Source organism: Condylura cristata, unplaced genomic scaffold (genome assembly GCF_000260355.1).
Source record: "Condylura cristata isolate star-nosed mole 26May11 unplaced genomic scaffold, ConCri1.0 scaffold00012, whole genome shotgun sequence".
Classification (NCBI taxonomy): domain Eukaryota; kingdom Metazoa; phylum Chordata; class Mammalia; order Eulipotyphla; family Talpidae; genus Condylura; species Condylura cristata.
The window spans coordinates 37519300-37538175 of record NW_004567113.1 but is presented as its reverse complement, the minus strand read 5'-3'; the positions used below and the strand labels follow the sequence as shown (position 1 = coordinate 37538175).

At 34.2% G+C, this 18876-nt stretch overlaps 1 protein-coding gene across 1 annotated transcript in view; it reads left to right on the top strand.

Moving 5' to 3' along the window:
* Nucleotides 1-8708, top strand: part of N4BP2 (NEDD4 binding protein 2) — a 40893-nt gene extending 32185 nt beyond the window's left edge. Inside the window, exons 13-16 of the mRNA XM_004681336.2 lie at nucleotides 2456-2644; nucleotides 3892-4060; nucleotides 7080-7203; nucleotides 8470-8708. Coding sequence (XP_004681393.1) covers nucleotides 2456-2644; nucleotides 3892-4060; nucleotides 7080-7203; nucleotides 8470-8515 — 528 coding nt within the window. The 3' untranslated portion in view covers nucleotides 8516-8708. The remainder of the gene's footprint in view (nucleotides 1-2455; nucleotides 2645-3891; nucleotides 4061-7079; nucleotides 7204-8469) is intronic.
* Nucleotides 8709-18876: the final 10168 nt, after the last annotated feature.

Below are 18876 nucleotides of genomic sequence, written 5' to 3'. Positions count from 1 at the left end.
CTATTCTTATTAATAAAAACACTCATGAATAACTGTGTCTTTCTTTTTTTCTTTATTTTACTATCACTTAGTGGATAGATAGAACTTAGGTAATTCTGGTATTCATGTGACTTCTGTACTCTACATGGGGCAGGGCTCAAGCGATGCCACTGGTATCTGTGTTCTTCATGGATGGTAGGTACAGTATATTTTAAGATGCAAAGAGTGTACAAGATGATGATGAAATCTTCAAGATGAAACCGGAAGTGAAGACTACTTCTCTGTCCTGGTGACAGCAGAGCATTGTGGGTCATTATGGTGACAGAGGAAGTGATGAGGGAAAAGTGTGCTTGCTCACAGTTGGAGATGATTGGAAAATGTTGCAGTCAGAAAAGGAAATTTTGAGGCATTGTCCAAAATAATAACTTCAAGTTATACTGGAGATTTTTCTTGGGCTTTCACACAAATGTGTCAGAGCACTAACAAAAGTCTTTTTAAAATCGGTGAGCAGAATATTGTCTGTCTTTGATATTCTGAAACCGTAAGGTCCCATAGATATTAAAGGGATGTATCTTGGTACTAGAAACACTCATTTGTTTTCAAGGAGTAAACACTTCAGACTATGTTTTATTGCTACTACCAGGAAACTCCTTGACATTTAATAAATTTAAAAGTCTATTTTGACATTTAATAAATTTAAAAGTCTTTTTGCCATAGGGAAATTTTTGGTATTATAGAGAATAAGTGGCACTAATTAGGTGAATTCTTAGGAAGTCACTGTTTCACTTTGCCCTTGTAAATGAAGTTGTAATAAACCCCATCACTGTGAGATGGATATAAAAATGATCTTACTTTAAAAGAGAATGGACAATTGAGAAAGCATCTCTCATTATATACTCTCACCTACCCTCCTTCTTAAAGGAAAGAAATGGAGGGTTTCTCTTCATACAACCGGACTTAATTTGCATGTCTTAGTATGAATACAAACAGAAAGTTTAATGCTATAGAATATTTATATTCCAGTGTTAGGCACTATGGGTTTTTCAGAAGTCGTAGAAAGTAACTTTATTCTCCCTTTCACCCAAAGTCTTGATTTTATCAGGAATATAATTCATACACTCATAGACTATTTAAACACTAGTATGAAACAAGCTTGTGATTACATAACAAAGAAAATGACACAGGATATAAGTTCTATGAATATTCTTAAATGTAAGGTTGACTGCCTTGTGTTCATTCATAAAACAAGCTAGGTGTTTGCTGCAAAAATAAATCAACTATTCTCTCATTTACAGATTTTTTACTTTGCTGATAAGTTAGTAGTATAGTGATACCTTGATTCTTTCATTTTAAAATTCTAGAGTTTTAGGCAAGAAATTTTACCCCCAACTACTGTTAGTCTAGTTTTTTCCAACCTGTATTGGCTTGTGAATTCCATTCATAAGTAGGAAATTTTTAAAAACGTACTTTTATTCAATTGTAATATATAGTATATAACGCATACATGTAATTGTAGTGTAATTTATACAAATGCTTTTACATAAAAAATTAAATCAGTATTAAAGGTTGTATCATGGAATGCATTATAATTATAGTCTTTGACAATTTTTTTTTAAAAAGATTTATTTATTTATTCGTACAGAACTGGGGTACAGGCCAGAGATGTGGAGGGTGAAGAGGATTCACCAGAGACAGAGTGGGGAGCAGAATAGGCAGATCGACAAAGTACACTGCTGAGGGGAGCAGTGGGCGGGTCAGGAGAGTTCTGCTGAGCCATGTGGGTCACTTCCAGGGCAGGGAATCAAACTCATGGTGAAGTGGCTTTAGCTTCTTAGTGCTGTGCTTTAACCTGCTGCAGGGTTAAAGTAGAGAGGGCCTACTTTTACTTCTTGAAGGTTTATTTTGGATAGCAGTTACCTGATGGATGATTTTTCATAATGTTCATTGAAATTGTTTAATACTCTACACTACCCTCTGGCTAGTTGGTAGTTGGCCGATTGAAAAACACTTCTATGAATATTTATGATGTTTACTAACTACCAGATGTAGTCATTCCACATGCCTTTTCTGTTTTAAAAACAATATAGATTGCCTTTTTAAATGGAAATATTATTTCCTTCAATAACTGGGCCCACCCAATAGGTTTACAAACTAAAACTTGGAAAATGTTGCATAAATGAGTTTTGTATTTTCTCTTTTGGCATGATTTTGTGACTGGAATATATTTTGAGAATTTTAGATAACTTTTTAACATTTAAGATAAGACTAGTTAAAGAAGGGAAATCGTTTATGCCATAAAGAAGTTACTGACTGTTACTAAGTGCCTGGCTTACTAGGTAGACATTGGGGAGCATCTGTTTTGTGAGAAGGAAAATGAAAAATAGTATAACTTAGTTTTCATCTGTATTTTTGGAAGGTAAACCTGTGATTTTGACTTTCTTCGTATGTTATCTATTGTGTAATTAATATCTTACAGACAAAGAAATCCAAAGAGACTGAGGATATACTAAATGAGCCATCTTTCCAGGATTTTGAGTACCCAGAGTATGATGACTATAGGGCAGAGGCTTTCCTGCACCAGCAGAAGAGGATGGAATGCTACAGCAAGGCAAAAGAAGCTTATCGGATGGGGAAAAAAAATGTCGCTACATTTTATGCGCAGCAGGTAAAGTAGAAAACTGATGATGATAATTTTTTTTTTGTCATTTACGATCTGTGACCAATCTTGAAATAATTCATACTTGTGTTCTTTTTTGGGGAGGGGAATGTATAGATGAAATAGGTGATATAAATAAGGTGTCCTAATTTTCATAAGAAATATATGGTTCTGAGAATTTCATCTCCCTTTAAAATACTCCATTTCTGTGGTTCCTGCCATGAATTGCAGTCCATGAGTTCTGCCAATCCATGTTTTCCTTTTGGTTAGATTTACTTAGAGGTTTTCTGTACAAAAAACAGCAGGATGTTAATATAGACCTTATAGGGGCCTTGTTTGAAATTTTAGAAACATATCAGTCATTTTTATAGTTTTGTTATTTTGAAAGAATTATTCTTTTATTTTAAGATTTTTATTTTATTTATTTTTGCATAGAAGAATTGAGGTGTAGGATAGAGGTGACGGAGGTGGGGTGAGAGCATTCACCAGAGACAAAGTTGAGAGCAGAACAGGCAGAGCTACTAGAAGTACACTGCTGAGGGCAGCACCAGGCAACACAGGAGAGGTCTGCTGTGCCATGTGAGTTAGCTCCCTATCTGGGGATTGAACTCAGGCCACTTTGCCATGGGAGCCTCTCATGGTGGTAGATCTGACTGAGCCTTAACCTTTAGGTCACCAGGGAGGACCCCTCACTTTTATAGTTTGAAAAAGAAAATTATGTTACTATATTTCAGGGAAGTAAAATTTCTATTGGCTCATTTGGCATGGTATTACAAGAAACATGCCTGATACACTTTTTAATTTTTGTGGTTCCATATGGCTTATTTTTCATGATAGGCCAAGGAGAGGTATCAAAATGGTATAACCTTATCATGCACGCTAGTTGCAAACCATGAGAAATGACTGCAAAGCATTGAAAGAGACGAGACCCAGAATTACCAAAAGGGTAAACTAACGTGTTCCTTTCTGAAACAGGAGGTATTTAAGTTTGCCTAATGATTTTCAGTCTAGAAGATATTTTAGAAATGTGATTAGTAGTTTAAGAATTTTATTATTGATTTACTGAAATTCAACTAAATTTTGATTCATTCTTGCCTGTTAACCCATTGCATATTATATTAAAATTTTAGATTAAATGTTCTCTCTCTCTCGGCTCTACCAAAGATGACTCCATCAGAAATGAGGCATTTTTTGTTCCTCATCGACTGAGTAACAAATATCAAAAGCATTTACTGGTGGTGTGTTTATAATTCCAGGGTAGTCTCCATGAACAGAAGATGAAAGAAGCCAATCACCTTGCTGCTGTGGAGATCTTTGAGAAAGTCAATGCCTCCCTGCTGCCACAGAATGTTTTAGACCTCCATGGGTTGCATGTAGATGAGGCTATCGAACATTTGATGACAGTTTTACAGCAGAAAACTGAAGGTAGGACTGTAATGGTGACAAACTGTCAACAGAAAATATGTCGTTGACTATTGGTATGCCTCTCAAATTCTGGGGAGAAATCTTCCATTTATGTGTACTTCACATACATTAAAGTATCTTGTTGGCTTAACATTTGTTTCCTTGTATGTTATTAGCAGACATTCTTTGATACAGAGGATCCTGCTTCCCCAGTTGTTTTTTAAAGTGGAATTTTGGGGGAAAAAATCTATAAAACATAATACAGATTAAAAAATAATTTAAGAGTATCTAAAATTTATTGCTTAGTATGTAGAAAAGGAAAACATGGGAGCATTATAAGAGAATATGCCTTCTATAAATTAATAATTTACTCAATGAAAATTGGATTCGCTTCTGTATTCTGGGCATCAAAGAGTTAAAGACAAAGTCCCTGATCTAGGAGAATAGATAAAATAGTTACATAAATACTCAATTCTCATCTTGTGTTTTGGACTTCTCTTTCTGTATGTTGACTTCCAGACTAAGACAAGCTTCCTGTAAGTAGCCCTCTTAGCCTTTTTCTATATTATCATCTCTGTAAAAAGCTTATTGTGTAAACTTACTGTTAAATATGTGTCTCTCTGGCCAAGAATTAAGTCAATGATGATTAATCAGTTTATATATTGTCTTTCATTTAGTAGTCAATAAACCTTGAATGAAAGACTGAATTAAGGGGTAATTGATAATTTTAAAAGTATATTAAAATGAAAAATAGTAAGTGTTGTTAAAGATGTAGATAATCGGAACTTTCATATGTTGCTGGTGTAAATGTTAAGTAGTCAGGTTAAGGATAGATATCCTGTGACTCACAGTTCCGCTTCTGGATATGTACACAAGAGAATTCAAAGCATAATTCATAAAAAAAGTGGAAACAACCAAAATGTCCATCAACTGATGATTGAACAGATGGAATGTGGTCTGTCCATCCAATGAAATACTATTCAGCAATTAAAATAAACGAAATTGGGCCCTCCCTAGTGGCGCAGCGGGTTAAAGCACAGCACTGAGTGCTGAGAATCTAAAGCCACTTCCACATGAGTTCGATCCCCGCCTGCCCCGGAGGTGACCACATGGCGTGGCAGACCTCTCCTGACCCGCCCGCTGCTCCCCTCAGCAGTGTACTTCGTCGATCTGCCTGTTCTGCTCCCCACTCCTGTCTATGGTGAAGCCTCTCACCGCCCCTGAGCCTCTGGCCTGTACCCCAGTTCTGTATGCACAAGTAAATAAATCTTTAAAAAAATAAAAAATAAAATAAAATAAAAAAGATGAAATTACTGACAAATGCTACTGCATGGGTCTACCTTGTGAACTTTATGCTATATGTAAGAAGGTTGATACAAAGGTCACATGTTGTATAATTTCTCTTTGTACAAAATGTCCAGGATAGATAAATCCAGTGCAACAGAAAGTGCAGTGGTGATTGCTGAGGCTGGGAAGCAGGAAGAGGAATGACTGCTAGAATTTCTTTTTGAGATGATGGACTATTCTGGAATTAGGTAGTGGTGATGATTGCACAATGTTATTGTAATATACTAAAAACCACTGAATTGTCCATTTTAAAATCATGAACCTAGTTATATGACTGTCATCTCAGTTAAAAATAATTACAGGAAAAAAGGAGTTGAAACAACTGTGTAAAGTGATCAGTGGTCAGAACCAAGAACAAACTCTGGAAGACAAGCCCATTTGTACGCAGTCACCTATGGTAGCTTGTAGTTACTGTAAATCCCCACCAGATGGTAGTATTGTTGACTAGAAATGTGTATGGGAAAAATTTGTGGTTCTACCCTGCCTTGCTCTTTAGGTATAAGATGAAAGGATTGCCAAAATTGGAAGTAAAAAATAATATTAAAACAGTTAGCCGAACCTTATACCTTCTAACTGAAATATACACCACCACCACCTGTGAAGTCTTTTTGCCTCCAAAGAAACTAGAAGCAGATATATCAGGCCTTTAGTTCTAACTATACTTCGATAGAGACTTACAGGGAACAGAGGAACATGTTGAATGGCACCATGAAGATACAATACAAGCAGAATTCAGACTGCAAATTTAGTGTAAATAATGTTTCCAAACAAATTGTAAAGAGAAAGATGGGGGGAGTGAGCCTTCAGATTAAAAGTTACTTAAATGATTGGCCAAAAGCAGTGTGTATTTGCATGAGTCAAAATGTGTGAACCAGTTTTAATCCTGATTCATACAAACCACTGTAAAGACATTTTCTGAGACTGTTGGTGGAAATATTTAGCCATTTTTGAAAACTGATATTAAAGAATCATTAAAAATTTTGTAAGACATAATGGCAGTTATCTATATATTTTAGAGCCCTTATGTTTTTGAAGTAAATATTGACTAATAGTTTAAATGGTAAGAAATCTGAGATATGGTTTGAATAGTTTTGTTAAGGTGAGGAACAGTGGAAAGAGCCTAAAATTTGAGTGCCTAGACAGATACATTAATTCCTTCTACAAATATCCTTTGTTTGAGGCTTGTGAATTAACTAGAGAACCTTTTCAGAACAGTAAGTAAACTATTAAAAGGTGAGATGGCTTAAATAAATGACCTAGCAATGAGGGGAGTAGTTGTGAAGGAATAATGAGAATGAGTTATGGTTAATTCAAAGTATTATTATGGGTTTAGAATATTTAATTATTAGGATTGTGTTGAAGATAATTAATAAATATACATCAGTAAAGCATATAATAATTCTTAGGTGTCACTAGTATTATTAGTCATTATCGTTACTTCAGAGAGAACTAAAAATTTCCCTACCCTACAGGGGAAGAAGTCCCACTGTAGTCTTTAGGGAGATGAGTTGCTATGAATTTTCCTTACTTACACCATAGGTAAAATACACATTTTGAAATAATAATTTGGGTTTCTTTGAAGCATTAAATCTCTAGATCTCTGTGAAATGTTTATATGTGTTTGAGTAGTTAAGGTCTGTTTTCTGTTGAGAATGTAAAATGAATTTTAACTGGTCCAACTTCTGTTGTACAGAATGTAAGCAGAGTGGAGGTAAGCCCTATCTTTCTGTGATTACGGGAAGAGGAAACCACAGCCAGGGAGGAGTTGCTCGCATCAAACCAGCCGTCATTAAATACCTCACAAGCCATAGCTTCAGGTGAGTATAGATTTCTGTTATTGATAATGTCAGTTACCCATATGTAGCTAGTGAACACTGAAATATGCTTATAGTGAAATGTTAAAATAGTTAACTAAAGTTAACTATCTGATTTTAGAAATCCATGCTTAAATTATAGTGTAATAGTCTTTGCTGGATTTATGATTTCCATTAAACCAGAAATGATGGGGAGGAGGTGTTTGCTGTTGACATATCATCTGACAAATTTCTATCATAAATTTAAAATCCTTAAAGAAAGTAAAATATATTTGGGTTTCTTTGACAATGTATTATCCAGCATAATCAAATTATCCATATCATAATTTAAGGTTTATTTCTTTGAAAGAAAAAATTGTATTTGTGGGTTTGTAAGGAACAGGGGGCTTCTGCTGAAATATAGTTACAATTTGGTTGTGGTTAAACTTTCGCAGGAATGCTCCAGACAATATAAATTTATGCATTGTCCTAAATATAAGTTAAATGTCATTAATGATCTCAGCCGACAATTATGAAATGTGCTTTTCATTAGTTGATGAAAATAATAGATTCAGTAATAGAAAATTACAAGAAATGTCCAAGAATAAATATCTGCTGCTAAATATATTCTCTGAGGTTTATCCTTACTGTTTTCCCCTAGTTCTAGCTTCATTAGTGTACTATGTTTTGTTTATGCTATGCATTAAAGTGTTGCTAAACTGGTAGCATTAATTCTGAGCCTAAAAACATGACGTTTCTGTTAGTAGTTAGACCAAAGGAGCAGTAAGAGCAAAGGAGTAGTTAGATCAAAACCATATCACGTCAGGAGTAGTTATCTATTTTTGAGACAAGTGTTTTCCTTAAATAAATTTCACACTGAGGAAACTGAAATAATTTCATGGCCTGATGAATCAGTTACCTATTATATTGGAGATAATCTCCTTGGCACTGACTTAATGCACAAAAATAATGTAATGTAGACATCATCTTATACAGCATGTTCTTTTTCATGAAGGCCAAATTCAGGCTTGACAGTTTTAGAAAATATCAAATTATGATAATTGCTAATTTAGGAGTAAACCTTAGCTTTAGGATTGTATTTATTTTTACAATGGATTGAAAGGAACATAAGCATAAATACTGGTCCTGAATACTGACTTTTTATTGACTTAATAAAGGAGAGTACTTTGATGGTATATTTAGCATTGGTCCTTGGAATTGATTATAGGATGTATTTCTATACCACTGTGAAATTTTATCTTCAAAATAATTCTCTTCTCATTTCTGCAGGTTCTCTGAAATTAAACCAGGGTGCTTGAAAGTCATGCTAAAGTAAAATAAATGTCCTTGACTTAGAAGTGTTAAAGGTTTGTAGGTTAAAATTAGTTTTATTTGCTGTGATTTAGTCAGTTTTACAGTAAACGAGTTTTATTAGAAATAATGTCGTTATAAAATAGAAAAACATGATGTTTTTCAAAATGCAAGTTTTATTTTTTACTAAATTGAATGCTAAATATGTTGTCTGTTAAAAATAGTAGGAGATTTTCATTGATTATAAAATGTCTAAAAATTATCTGCTACAGTTTTAAAGCTTGAAGTGCTCTGATTCTCTCTCAGAGAGAAAATGTTACCTTTGTAGACGGACCTTTACTAAAATTCTAGTGACTTCTATGAAAGGTATTTAAAATGCTATGAGACCTGGTTAGTAACCTTCAAAGATTTGTGAAGAAAGAAGAAGAAATAGTAGGAGTAATGTTTGAAAGGAGATAAAATAAAAACTCTTGAATCCTTCTTGATTTCAAAACTAAATACATAAAAATCACTTCATTTTACTACATCCTACAAAAGGAAAACACGGTACACACTTTTTCCTGTTTCGTAAATGACCTTTTATTCCTTTCTTTTGTGTGTTTGCATTTTCTGGGAGGAAAGTTGGGATCTGAGACTGTCCTGCAGTTTTGTACCAATCACTGACTTAAAAGATTCCAGAGGAGAAATGGCTAGATATCTACCAAGTGTGCTGTTTTATAGAACTGCTTCTAGAACTGTGTCTGTGGTATTCAGATCAGTACGGAAGAGCTATATTTTGTATTTAAAGCATGTAATTTCTAAACCGCAGTTAAGTGAGAATCCTATTAACTTAAATGTGGAAAACATTTTTTATATACTTATAAAAGGAATACCAACAACTTAAAAGTTTTTTTAACCGTTGTTTTTAGAGTCAACTTTCTGAAAGGAAACTTTCATTAACTTTTGTTTGTTGGTGAGCTTAAGAAGTCCTATTATGTTAATTATATTTTCATTTACACAGGTTTAAATTTGTAAAGTATACTTTTCCAACATGAGAGAGTAAAATAAATTTGACTTCAGATTGGAGACTTTCAACATATATTACTTCAGCATACAATTGTGCTGATTTTTGATATGCTTAAAAAATCATTTCAATCAGAATTGGTAGAATTGGGCTGAGAGAATCCTGAATTACTGAATGGTTTCCCAAAAGAACAAACATCTAATTGAAGAAAAAATTCACAATAATGTTTTCTTTATATCACAAAAGCATGGTTTTAAATGATTGCTGTATTGTTGAATTTTATTTCCACACACAACGAAGTGCTTTTTATTTAGAAATCGTTAGTCACTGGCATTGAAGTATTATTCATATCTTTTTTTTGAACTATTAAAAGAAAAAAGCCATCACTTTGGCATGTTTTTGTAATATCTAGAAGAGCTGTATATATTAAAAATAAAGTAATTCTTTTCAAAAAGTTATTACAAAATGATAATTGTTATAATGCAAGGAAGTTTTATGTATAAATTAATGTGATTTAAGAGACCTTAGTAACAACACTAAAACCTGGAGTGTGTGCAGCCACATACTCTGCTTTTGTATTTCCTCACTCGGTTTAAAAAGATCATCACTTTGTGGTCATTTCAGCTGGACTTACTTCAATATTATAATTAATGTGGAACAGTGAAAAAGGACAAGTGTGAGGTATTTCATGAGCAGAAATCAAATGTAAAAAGCTATGCTTTGTACTTTATCAACTTTAATTTTATATCTTATTTTGGTAAATCTAGTGGTATTTCCTCTTAATCATTATTTATAAATACATAGACAAATTTTGAACATCAAAAGTGTTTTATGAAGTTGTTTAATCCTAAACTGCCTCCCACCCCACTATCTGACATAATTTAAGTGACACATAATTATGGAAGAAAATTTTATAATCTCTTTTTTTGTTTTGCCTATTTCTAAATTACATATACCAAATGTAAAGATAGTGTAGGGATAATCAAATTCTTCTCCTTGCCCATTCTAAATATTCTGTGTGTCAAAATAAAGATAGTGTAGGGGTTATCTAAGTTTTCATGTACGAGTACATTTGTGCCAACATGTGACTTGTTCGATGGTTCTTCTGAAGAATCTTAATATTTTAAAAGTACAACATTTCTGTATTTTGAAAAGTTTTAGTAACAATTATATCCTCTCAGTGGTCTCTTATCAACATCTACAAGGGAATTAAGAGAACTAATGTGAACTAGTGTGGAATTGGACTGAGGGGATTCTTAGCAGTATTTTATATCCATTCACTTCCTTAATTCAAATGAGAAATGGAAATGGGTGGTCTTATATTTATTGGCTATTCATATATCTCTGTTATTTTTAGGTTGATATATTTTCAATTTGTCGGTGTTTTTATATACTTGTAATTCTGTAGCCTTTAAGTATAGTATGTATTGTAGAAATCCTAACATTTTTTAAAGTGTCTCATGTTACCCTAACATCTTTTGAGAAAAAAAGCTGAACAGTACTGTTGGATTGTTTCCAGCCCTTTATTTTGGTCTTTTTCTTTTTTCTTGTTTTTAGTATTTTAGAAAAAGGACACATGTAACAATAAGACTGAATTAATTCTGAGCTGGAAATTGGAAACCTTTGAAACTCAGGAAATTGCTTTGACAATGTTTTAACTGCTCTCAATTAAAAAAAAAAAGTGACAACATGTATATAAAAAAGACAAAACTAATGTGTGCTGTTTTTTCCAAGTGCTTTTTCTAAGTGCTTTTCCATTGTGCAATGAGGTGAAGTTTGATAATTTTTCTGTGTGGTGGTTAAATATTGCTTATTTTTGTTTACATGGTAAAGAAGAAAACATTTAAAGTTTGTGTGGCCAGAGGTGCCACTTAAAAGGTAAAAGTAAGTTTTGTAGAATGTATGTTAATGGTGCTTATTTTTAAAGTGTAATTCAAGTTTACAGTATTGCTTAATGCCTCTTTACAGAATTTAATAGAGAAATAAGGCTAGAAACGCATCTACATTTTGAAGAGCCTTTTATAACTTCACATTATATGATAACAAATTATATTATTTTCCTTAAAGTTGAGCAATTGACTTTAATGGTCCAAATGATGAACATGTTATTAACAAGTGATTGAATTAGCCATGAAACTTCTCATTACAATACAATATTGCAGCTATCCTGGAGAATATATTGTAAAAATTTCAGGCAGTATACCAGAAACAAAATGTTTTTATTTGTACTATAAAGAAAATGTAATTTTGCTGTTAACTGTACTTTTTTATTAAAAATGTTTTATAACTTTGCTTTTCAAATTTCTTATGAAACCATTTGCAAATTACATACTTAATTTAATAAAATACTTTAGCCACAGTCCAGTGTGAGGAAATCTTTCATTTGATGTGGTAGGATTAGTGGTTTAAGTAATAAAATATATTTTTATGCATGACTTTGTAATTGGAGGGTAAAGGGTCACAAACATGTCCTTTCTGTGCTGCAGCTTTTCTTATTGTTTAACTTACCTTGTTGTAGTAGTGAGGAGTCCACCTGTGAGCAAGCTAAATGGGTTATTAGGTTCATCTCTTCACATTCTTCTATCATACGACTGATGTCAAAGCACAGTGTCTCTAAGGGACTCAAGTAATACTTTAATAGTGAGAACGTGGAATTTTATTCAACTTCAAAACAAATTATTCAATAAATATTTATTAAGCACTTGTTACAGGGATACTATGTGGGTCACAGCTTTTATGCATAGTTATTCTCCTTGGCTATTTATGTTTCCCGACTTATGCAACTCTTTTCATTTTCCTTATATATTTAATTCTCAAACTCCTTGCATAGGATAAAGACACAAGGGCTTTGAAAAATTGACTAATTTGCTAATTAGTGGCAGAGCTAGCTGCCAATCTAGGTTCTCTGATTCCCAGCATAGAGCAAATACATCTGTCAAAAGATTAAGAATATTTAGAGATAATCTGTCATCTCCATTTTGGAGGTGTGGCTCCACAGAATATGTCTGCAGACCTCCTGTTTGTAAAGCTGTCTTTCTTTTTTAGCCAAAGGAAACCAGTACTAATAGTTTCCCCCTATCCTATTAATAGGATAAAAATTTATTTGTTAATATTTAATTACAGAGATAGAATCAGGGTTAATGGATGTGCTCTTTTTCATGAATTTTTTTTGGAATTTAGGATCATTTAATCTCAGCACTCTGATCATTCCATCTACATTATATTAGAAAAAGGACAGAGACAATGAGAGCTATGGGAAAGTACCAACACTTTTACAGATTTTTGGAAGCTGCCATGGGACACTTTCCCTACATCGTACTGGCTAGAAATTAGTCGCGTGATCACATCTAGCAGCAAGAGTGCTGAGAAATTGCCTTTATCCAGACTGCCATATATTCAGCTAATTGTCTTTGGGGATAGGAAATTGATACTAACGTAACGAATGGTAGTCACTGCCCTATTTTTCATCACTGAGTACAAATAATAGGAAAATTATTTCTTGATGTAGTCCAACATATGCTAGGAACGCTAGAAAGGAAGTCCTAGTTGTCTGCACGTGTTTTTGCTAAAATATTCAAGTGATATTAGGAAATTAGATGCTGAAGGCTTTCAGTTGATGATTTAACTGTTAATGGAATCACTTTTGGTCTGGTAACTCAGTTGCAGCAACTGCAATAGGTGTGGAAGTTATTTCTAGTGATAGTGTTTAGTAGCTAATGGCTGCATCCTGACTTTAGTACTTTCTCAAACATGGATATATAGTAATCATATCCATGTGTAAAGGCTCAGTATTTAATGCAAGTGGCTTAAAACTAAGCACACTGGGATAGGGAGATGTAAAAATGTCTGTCTTTTAAGAATTAGCAACTTAAAAAAAAAAACGAAACACTGGTGAACTGGTAATTATTTTTGAAAGTGGTAAATTGATCTTTGCTCCACTGCTTCGAACCTTTAAATGACTTCATATGAGAAAGGTTAAACACTTCAAACTGTACTTTGTAACTGTACAGTTAATGTCATAGATTTTGGAACACTTCCTGGTAATCTCGATTTACTTAAATTTAACTTGTTACATGTTTATTTAATTTTAATAGCTAATTAAACATTAGCATTTTGATATTAAAGGCATTTCAAAATGTAAACAAATACCCTCACACAAGTAATGACTATTTTAGGGTAGAGAAATAGCAAAGACTGGAACATTCAATTAACTATTCCATTTCTGGCCAACTATAGAAGTAGCTATAGTTATCAACACAAGGTGAAGAAATGGGGTGATAAATTATCACTTGTCACCGCTCTCTAGCTTTGTTGAGATATAATTGACTTGTCAATAATGTGATTGACAGTGTGATGATTTGGCACATGTATACCAAAAGAAGGTTAGTAAACATCCTTCACCTTACATTTTGATATGGGGGGAACTTTAAAGCTGTACTCATAGCAACTTTTGAAAAGTATATAATACAGTGGGTGAGGGCACACTGGAACCTACTGTATCATTTATTTATAAAATAGTACAAACCAGTAAATATGGAACATACTTTCTCTGGGTTTAAAAAGGTACCAAATGAAAATATTCTTGTAAGTGGAAAACTATGAAAGCATGTGTAAGTAACTTTCATTTGATTTCACCATCTTTCATTATGTAGATTGTCTTATTATTACAGTGATGTAATAAATGAGGTTCTATTAAACATGAGGTTCCAGAATGTTTTCCTGACTGAAATTTTGAGAAATCTGGGGTGTCTTCTAAGGGAAAATAAAGCAGTATAATTTCCAGGTTGAAGATCAGTCATATTTGCAGCATGTTGTACAGGAGGAGATTGAGAAGATATCTTAATTAGGAAAAAAATTACATGGAATAACTCAATCAGTGTTTATTGAAAGAATATTAGTTAAAGCTTATTTTTGGCATAGCTACATTAGCCCGTTCTACTTAATAGATGGGTGTGTGTGTGTGTGTGTGTGTTAGATACTCAGAAAAGCGTGTGTGTGTGTATGTGTGTGTGTGTGTGTGTGTGTGTGTGTGAGAGAGAGAGAGAGAAAGAGAGATAGAGACCTAGTGGGTAAACTGAAAATTCTGGATGAAAATATTAGAATGTTCTAAAAGCACTGTGGAGTTGATAAGTTAGTAATGGCTTAGGTTGAGAATTTAAGTAAAAGTACTTAGGTGCGTTTTTATAAAAGCTGCGTTTGACCTTGGCTTTGGTTTTCAAAGTCTGCAGGGAGGAGTGAAAGAAGATACTGGAGATTCTAAGTGATAGCCATAAAGATGGCACCCTTTAAGTGGTTCTCCTTGAGTGGTGAGGAATCAGATGTTAGTTTGTTTTTTTAACTTCAAGTTCTATGGCCTTCTTATCCATAAGTTTTTAAACTATTAACACAGGTTAGCAGCTCAAAATCTTATTACCTAGGTAGTCTGAAAAATTCCAAGCTATGAATTGAAAGCGGTCAAAGCCTGATAATATCATTAGCTATTTGCAGATGAAATGCAAATGTCAAAATACACCATCCTCAAAGATTAAAACATCACAAATTATTTCCAAGGAAGAAAGCAATTTGAAACAGAAAAAGAACCAAATATATGAAGAATCAATTCATTTGAAGTGATAATAGAGACAAAAGAGCAAAACCAGATCAATTAAAGACTATTAAAAGTGGTCAAAACAACCATATGAAGATAAATTCTATCTTCCTAATGACAATATGTGCAAAAATCCTAAAATAATGTTACTAAAACATCCAGTGATATATAACAAGGGTAATATATCACAACTAGTAGGTTTATTCCAGGAATAGAATTTACCACATTAACAAGAGGGGAGAAAAATCATGATTCACTTCACAGATCAAGAAACATGGGGCCCCCTGGTGACTCAGGGGTTAATCTCAGTGCTATCAAGCTATCACCAGCCACTGCTGCATGAGTTCGATTCTGGGCCAGGGAAGTGACCCACGAGACACAGCAGACCTCTCTTGACCTGCCCGCTGCTCCCCTCAGTGGTGTACTTTGTCAGTCTGCCTGTTATACTCCCCACTCTGTCTCTGGTGAATCCTCTCACCCCCACACCTCTGGCCTGTACCCCAGTTCTGTTTGCATAACTGTGTGATTAAAGCATAAGGTCCTGCCATAGTTACTGGGAGGAAATAGGAGACAGATGGGGACCACAGTTAGGCCACAGGATTGTGACATGTCTGTTTTCACAGAGTTAACTTTAATTCCTCAAACTGCCTTGCAATTAGAATTCTCAGTTAAAGCAGATAACACCACATCGTGTTTGTGCAGCAAGAGCAGGGGAAAACCAGCTTTCTTCCTCTACCTTCCAGAATATTCAAATACCAGCCTGAAGGAGTAGAGGAAGTTTAGGTCAGTGCCTAATTAAAGATCCACTTTAAAAACAGAATTTCACATAGTGTTTTGGGTTAATTATGAAAGGAACAGGTCACTAGGTCCTGTGTGGGGTTATCAGGAATTTGGTATCAGGCAGAAAAAGGGTGGGGGAGGAAAGAGATAGTTTGTTCTTTACTTTTTTTTTTAAAAATTTATTTATATATACAGAACTGGGGTACAGGCCAGAGGTGCAGGGGGTGAGAGGATTCACCAGAAACTGAGTGGGGAGCAGAACAGGCAGATCGTTGAAGTACACTGCTGAGGGGAGCAGCAGGCGGGTCAGGAGAGGTCTGCCGCACCATGTGGGTCACCTCCAGGGCGGGGATCAAACTCATGCTGAAGTGGCTTTAGCTTCTTAGTGCTGTGCTTTAACCCACAGGGCCACCAGGGAGGGCTCATATTTGACTTTAATATCAAGTGATCTCTGTTAACACGGAGTGCAGGAGGTGGTCTAGTGTGATAACAACCCATGCCTTCCCACATTCATCTAGCTCACAGGTCTGGTTTGAGAGAGCAGTTCTGCTTTTATATATTCTATGCAGCCTCGATGTCATCTGGAGTCACCCTGTGATTTGAAACTCAGAATTCCTACAGCCAAAGGCTTTTATTATGAAATGATGATCATTGAAAAGAACAGATTTAACTGTGCAACCGAAAAACAAGTAAATAATTTGGAAAAAGTCACAAGATGATGAAGTGTTTGCTCAGAAATGAGCATAATCTAAAAGTAGTCTTTACCTTTCTGTGGCCTGTCAGAAATGGATAAATTAGAAAATAAGCTATAACAAAGGTCGGTAAGTAAAACTAAAAACTCATCCTCAAGATATAGAAATGTCTGGCAATATTTTTGCCAGAAGATTCTGGCGAGACTTAGAGAAGAAAAGGAAAGAGAAAAGAAAAAAGGAGAAAGAACATTTAGCTTTGGGACAAACAAAGGACACAGATATAGAAGAAACGAAAGAATTATAAAAATAACTATTTATTTAGTGACTTCAGGGAGTCTTTGGGGTGGATTTTAGTGATGATTACTCAAAATGGGTGCATCTTCATCATTTTGAAAGCAACAATTTCAGCAAGTGCTTGATAACAAGGACAGTTACCAAACTTCAGAAAACAACATAAAGATGTCGAGGACCAAAACACATGTTTGAAGAGTTTTTGAGCACAAGGTCATCCATGACGCTGGCCAAGTGACTAGGAAAAAAGTACCCTCTAAATATAAATGACACATTTGCTTCAGATGGGATAAGACAGGTTTATGCAGCTGCTGTTTGAGAGCCTGCTGGGTGAGACTCACAGTTGAAACACATAATTCCTATCTTACGCTCTTCTGTTTGCTTATAACTCTTGGCGTTTTTGCAGCTGGCTCTGCTATTTGATTCACTGTGCAGCACTTTGCCCTCTGCATTGCAATCTTCAGTTTTCTGTCTGTCTTCAATTGTAGAGTTTCACTTTTACTGACACAGGTGGGTGGCAACAAGGCTAAGCCCAGGATAAGGACTGAGTACATTTCTGGAACAGTTATTTATGGGTCCTATCAGATATTAAAACATTTTGGAAAATTGTTATTAAGTCACAGGGACAACAATAGCAGCTAATGTTTACTGAAACTTTCTGAGCTGGAAGGAGTGTTTTAAGCTCCTGGTACATACTAACGTGTTTAATCCTCACTACCCCATTTAAGAGTTGAGGCACATAGAAGTGAAATAATGTGCTGAACAAAATCAAGATTTGAATGCTGCCAGGTTGGTGCAAGAGATTAAATTAGTTTTAACTACTTTATTGTTGTATAACAAGTTTTGAAAGGATGATCAATCACAAAGCATAAAAAAACTATTTTGCATTTTGAAATGGTAACATTTTTCTTAGAAATCTCTAAAATTAAAAACACAGACCTGGCAAAAGTCACCATAAACAAAATTAAAAGACAGAACAACAGACCGATGTTTTTGTAAAAAATATATAAATTCTTTATTATATAAGCAATTTCCTAAATATCCATGTAAGTAATCTACAATTCGTTAGAAAAAAAATGAGCACAGAACATACATATTATTTTCAGAGGAGAAATACAAGTGACCAGTGAGTTTGTGAAAAGATTTTTAATTTCTAATAATTGGCAAGATCATACTTTTCACTGACAAAAATGAAAAGGATTTATAATACCTGGTGTGGTCAAAATTAAGGCAAATAGGCACTCATACATCATGTGTGGTCTTCTCTGGAATGTAATTTGGTAATATCTACATAAAAATATATTCTGAAACTCTGCAAAGCCAGTTTCTGTCACTTGTTGACATTTATATTTAATTGCTTCTGCATAATGCTATTCTAGCATACATTGTCTCTTGTGCAAATAGAGCACTGTTTGCAATAGCAAAAAAGATGGATTTACATCAATATAGACTATTTAAATGAATTATGGTACCTCAACATGGTGGAATACAATAAATACAATGCAAAGTAGTCTATTTTTCAGACTTGGAAAATGTCCATGGCATAATAATTGGTGAAAACAAAACAAACAAAAAGTTAAATTGCAAAACAAAATGCTTAGCATGATTCTATTTCTGGTATAAAGGAAAACAACATGCATATAAGTAGATATTTTATCAAGACATACAAATATATGCACACTGTTGACTCTGAAAATCATTCCATACTGAGTGGGTAAACTTCATTTCTACCAAATTTTGGGCTGATTTGAGAAAGCTTGTGCTTGTGTAAACTACGGTTTTCAGCTTCCATGGACTATGCATCCTTGGTGTTTCACTTCTGTTGTTTTGCTCTGTCTTGACATTTTTTTTCTTGATTTTCTGCTTTTTAAAAATAGATGTATTAAATTGAGGTAGCGTTGGCTGACAATACTGAATCTGATCAGAGGTTCATGATTTCCCCCTCCAGGTATTGTCACTACAGTACACTACTACTCGGCACCTCCGGTCCTCTACCATAGTCTGGGGTGCTTGCTCCCCACTTTTTCTTTTCC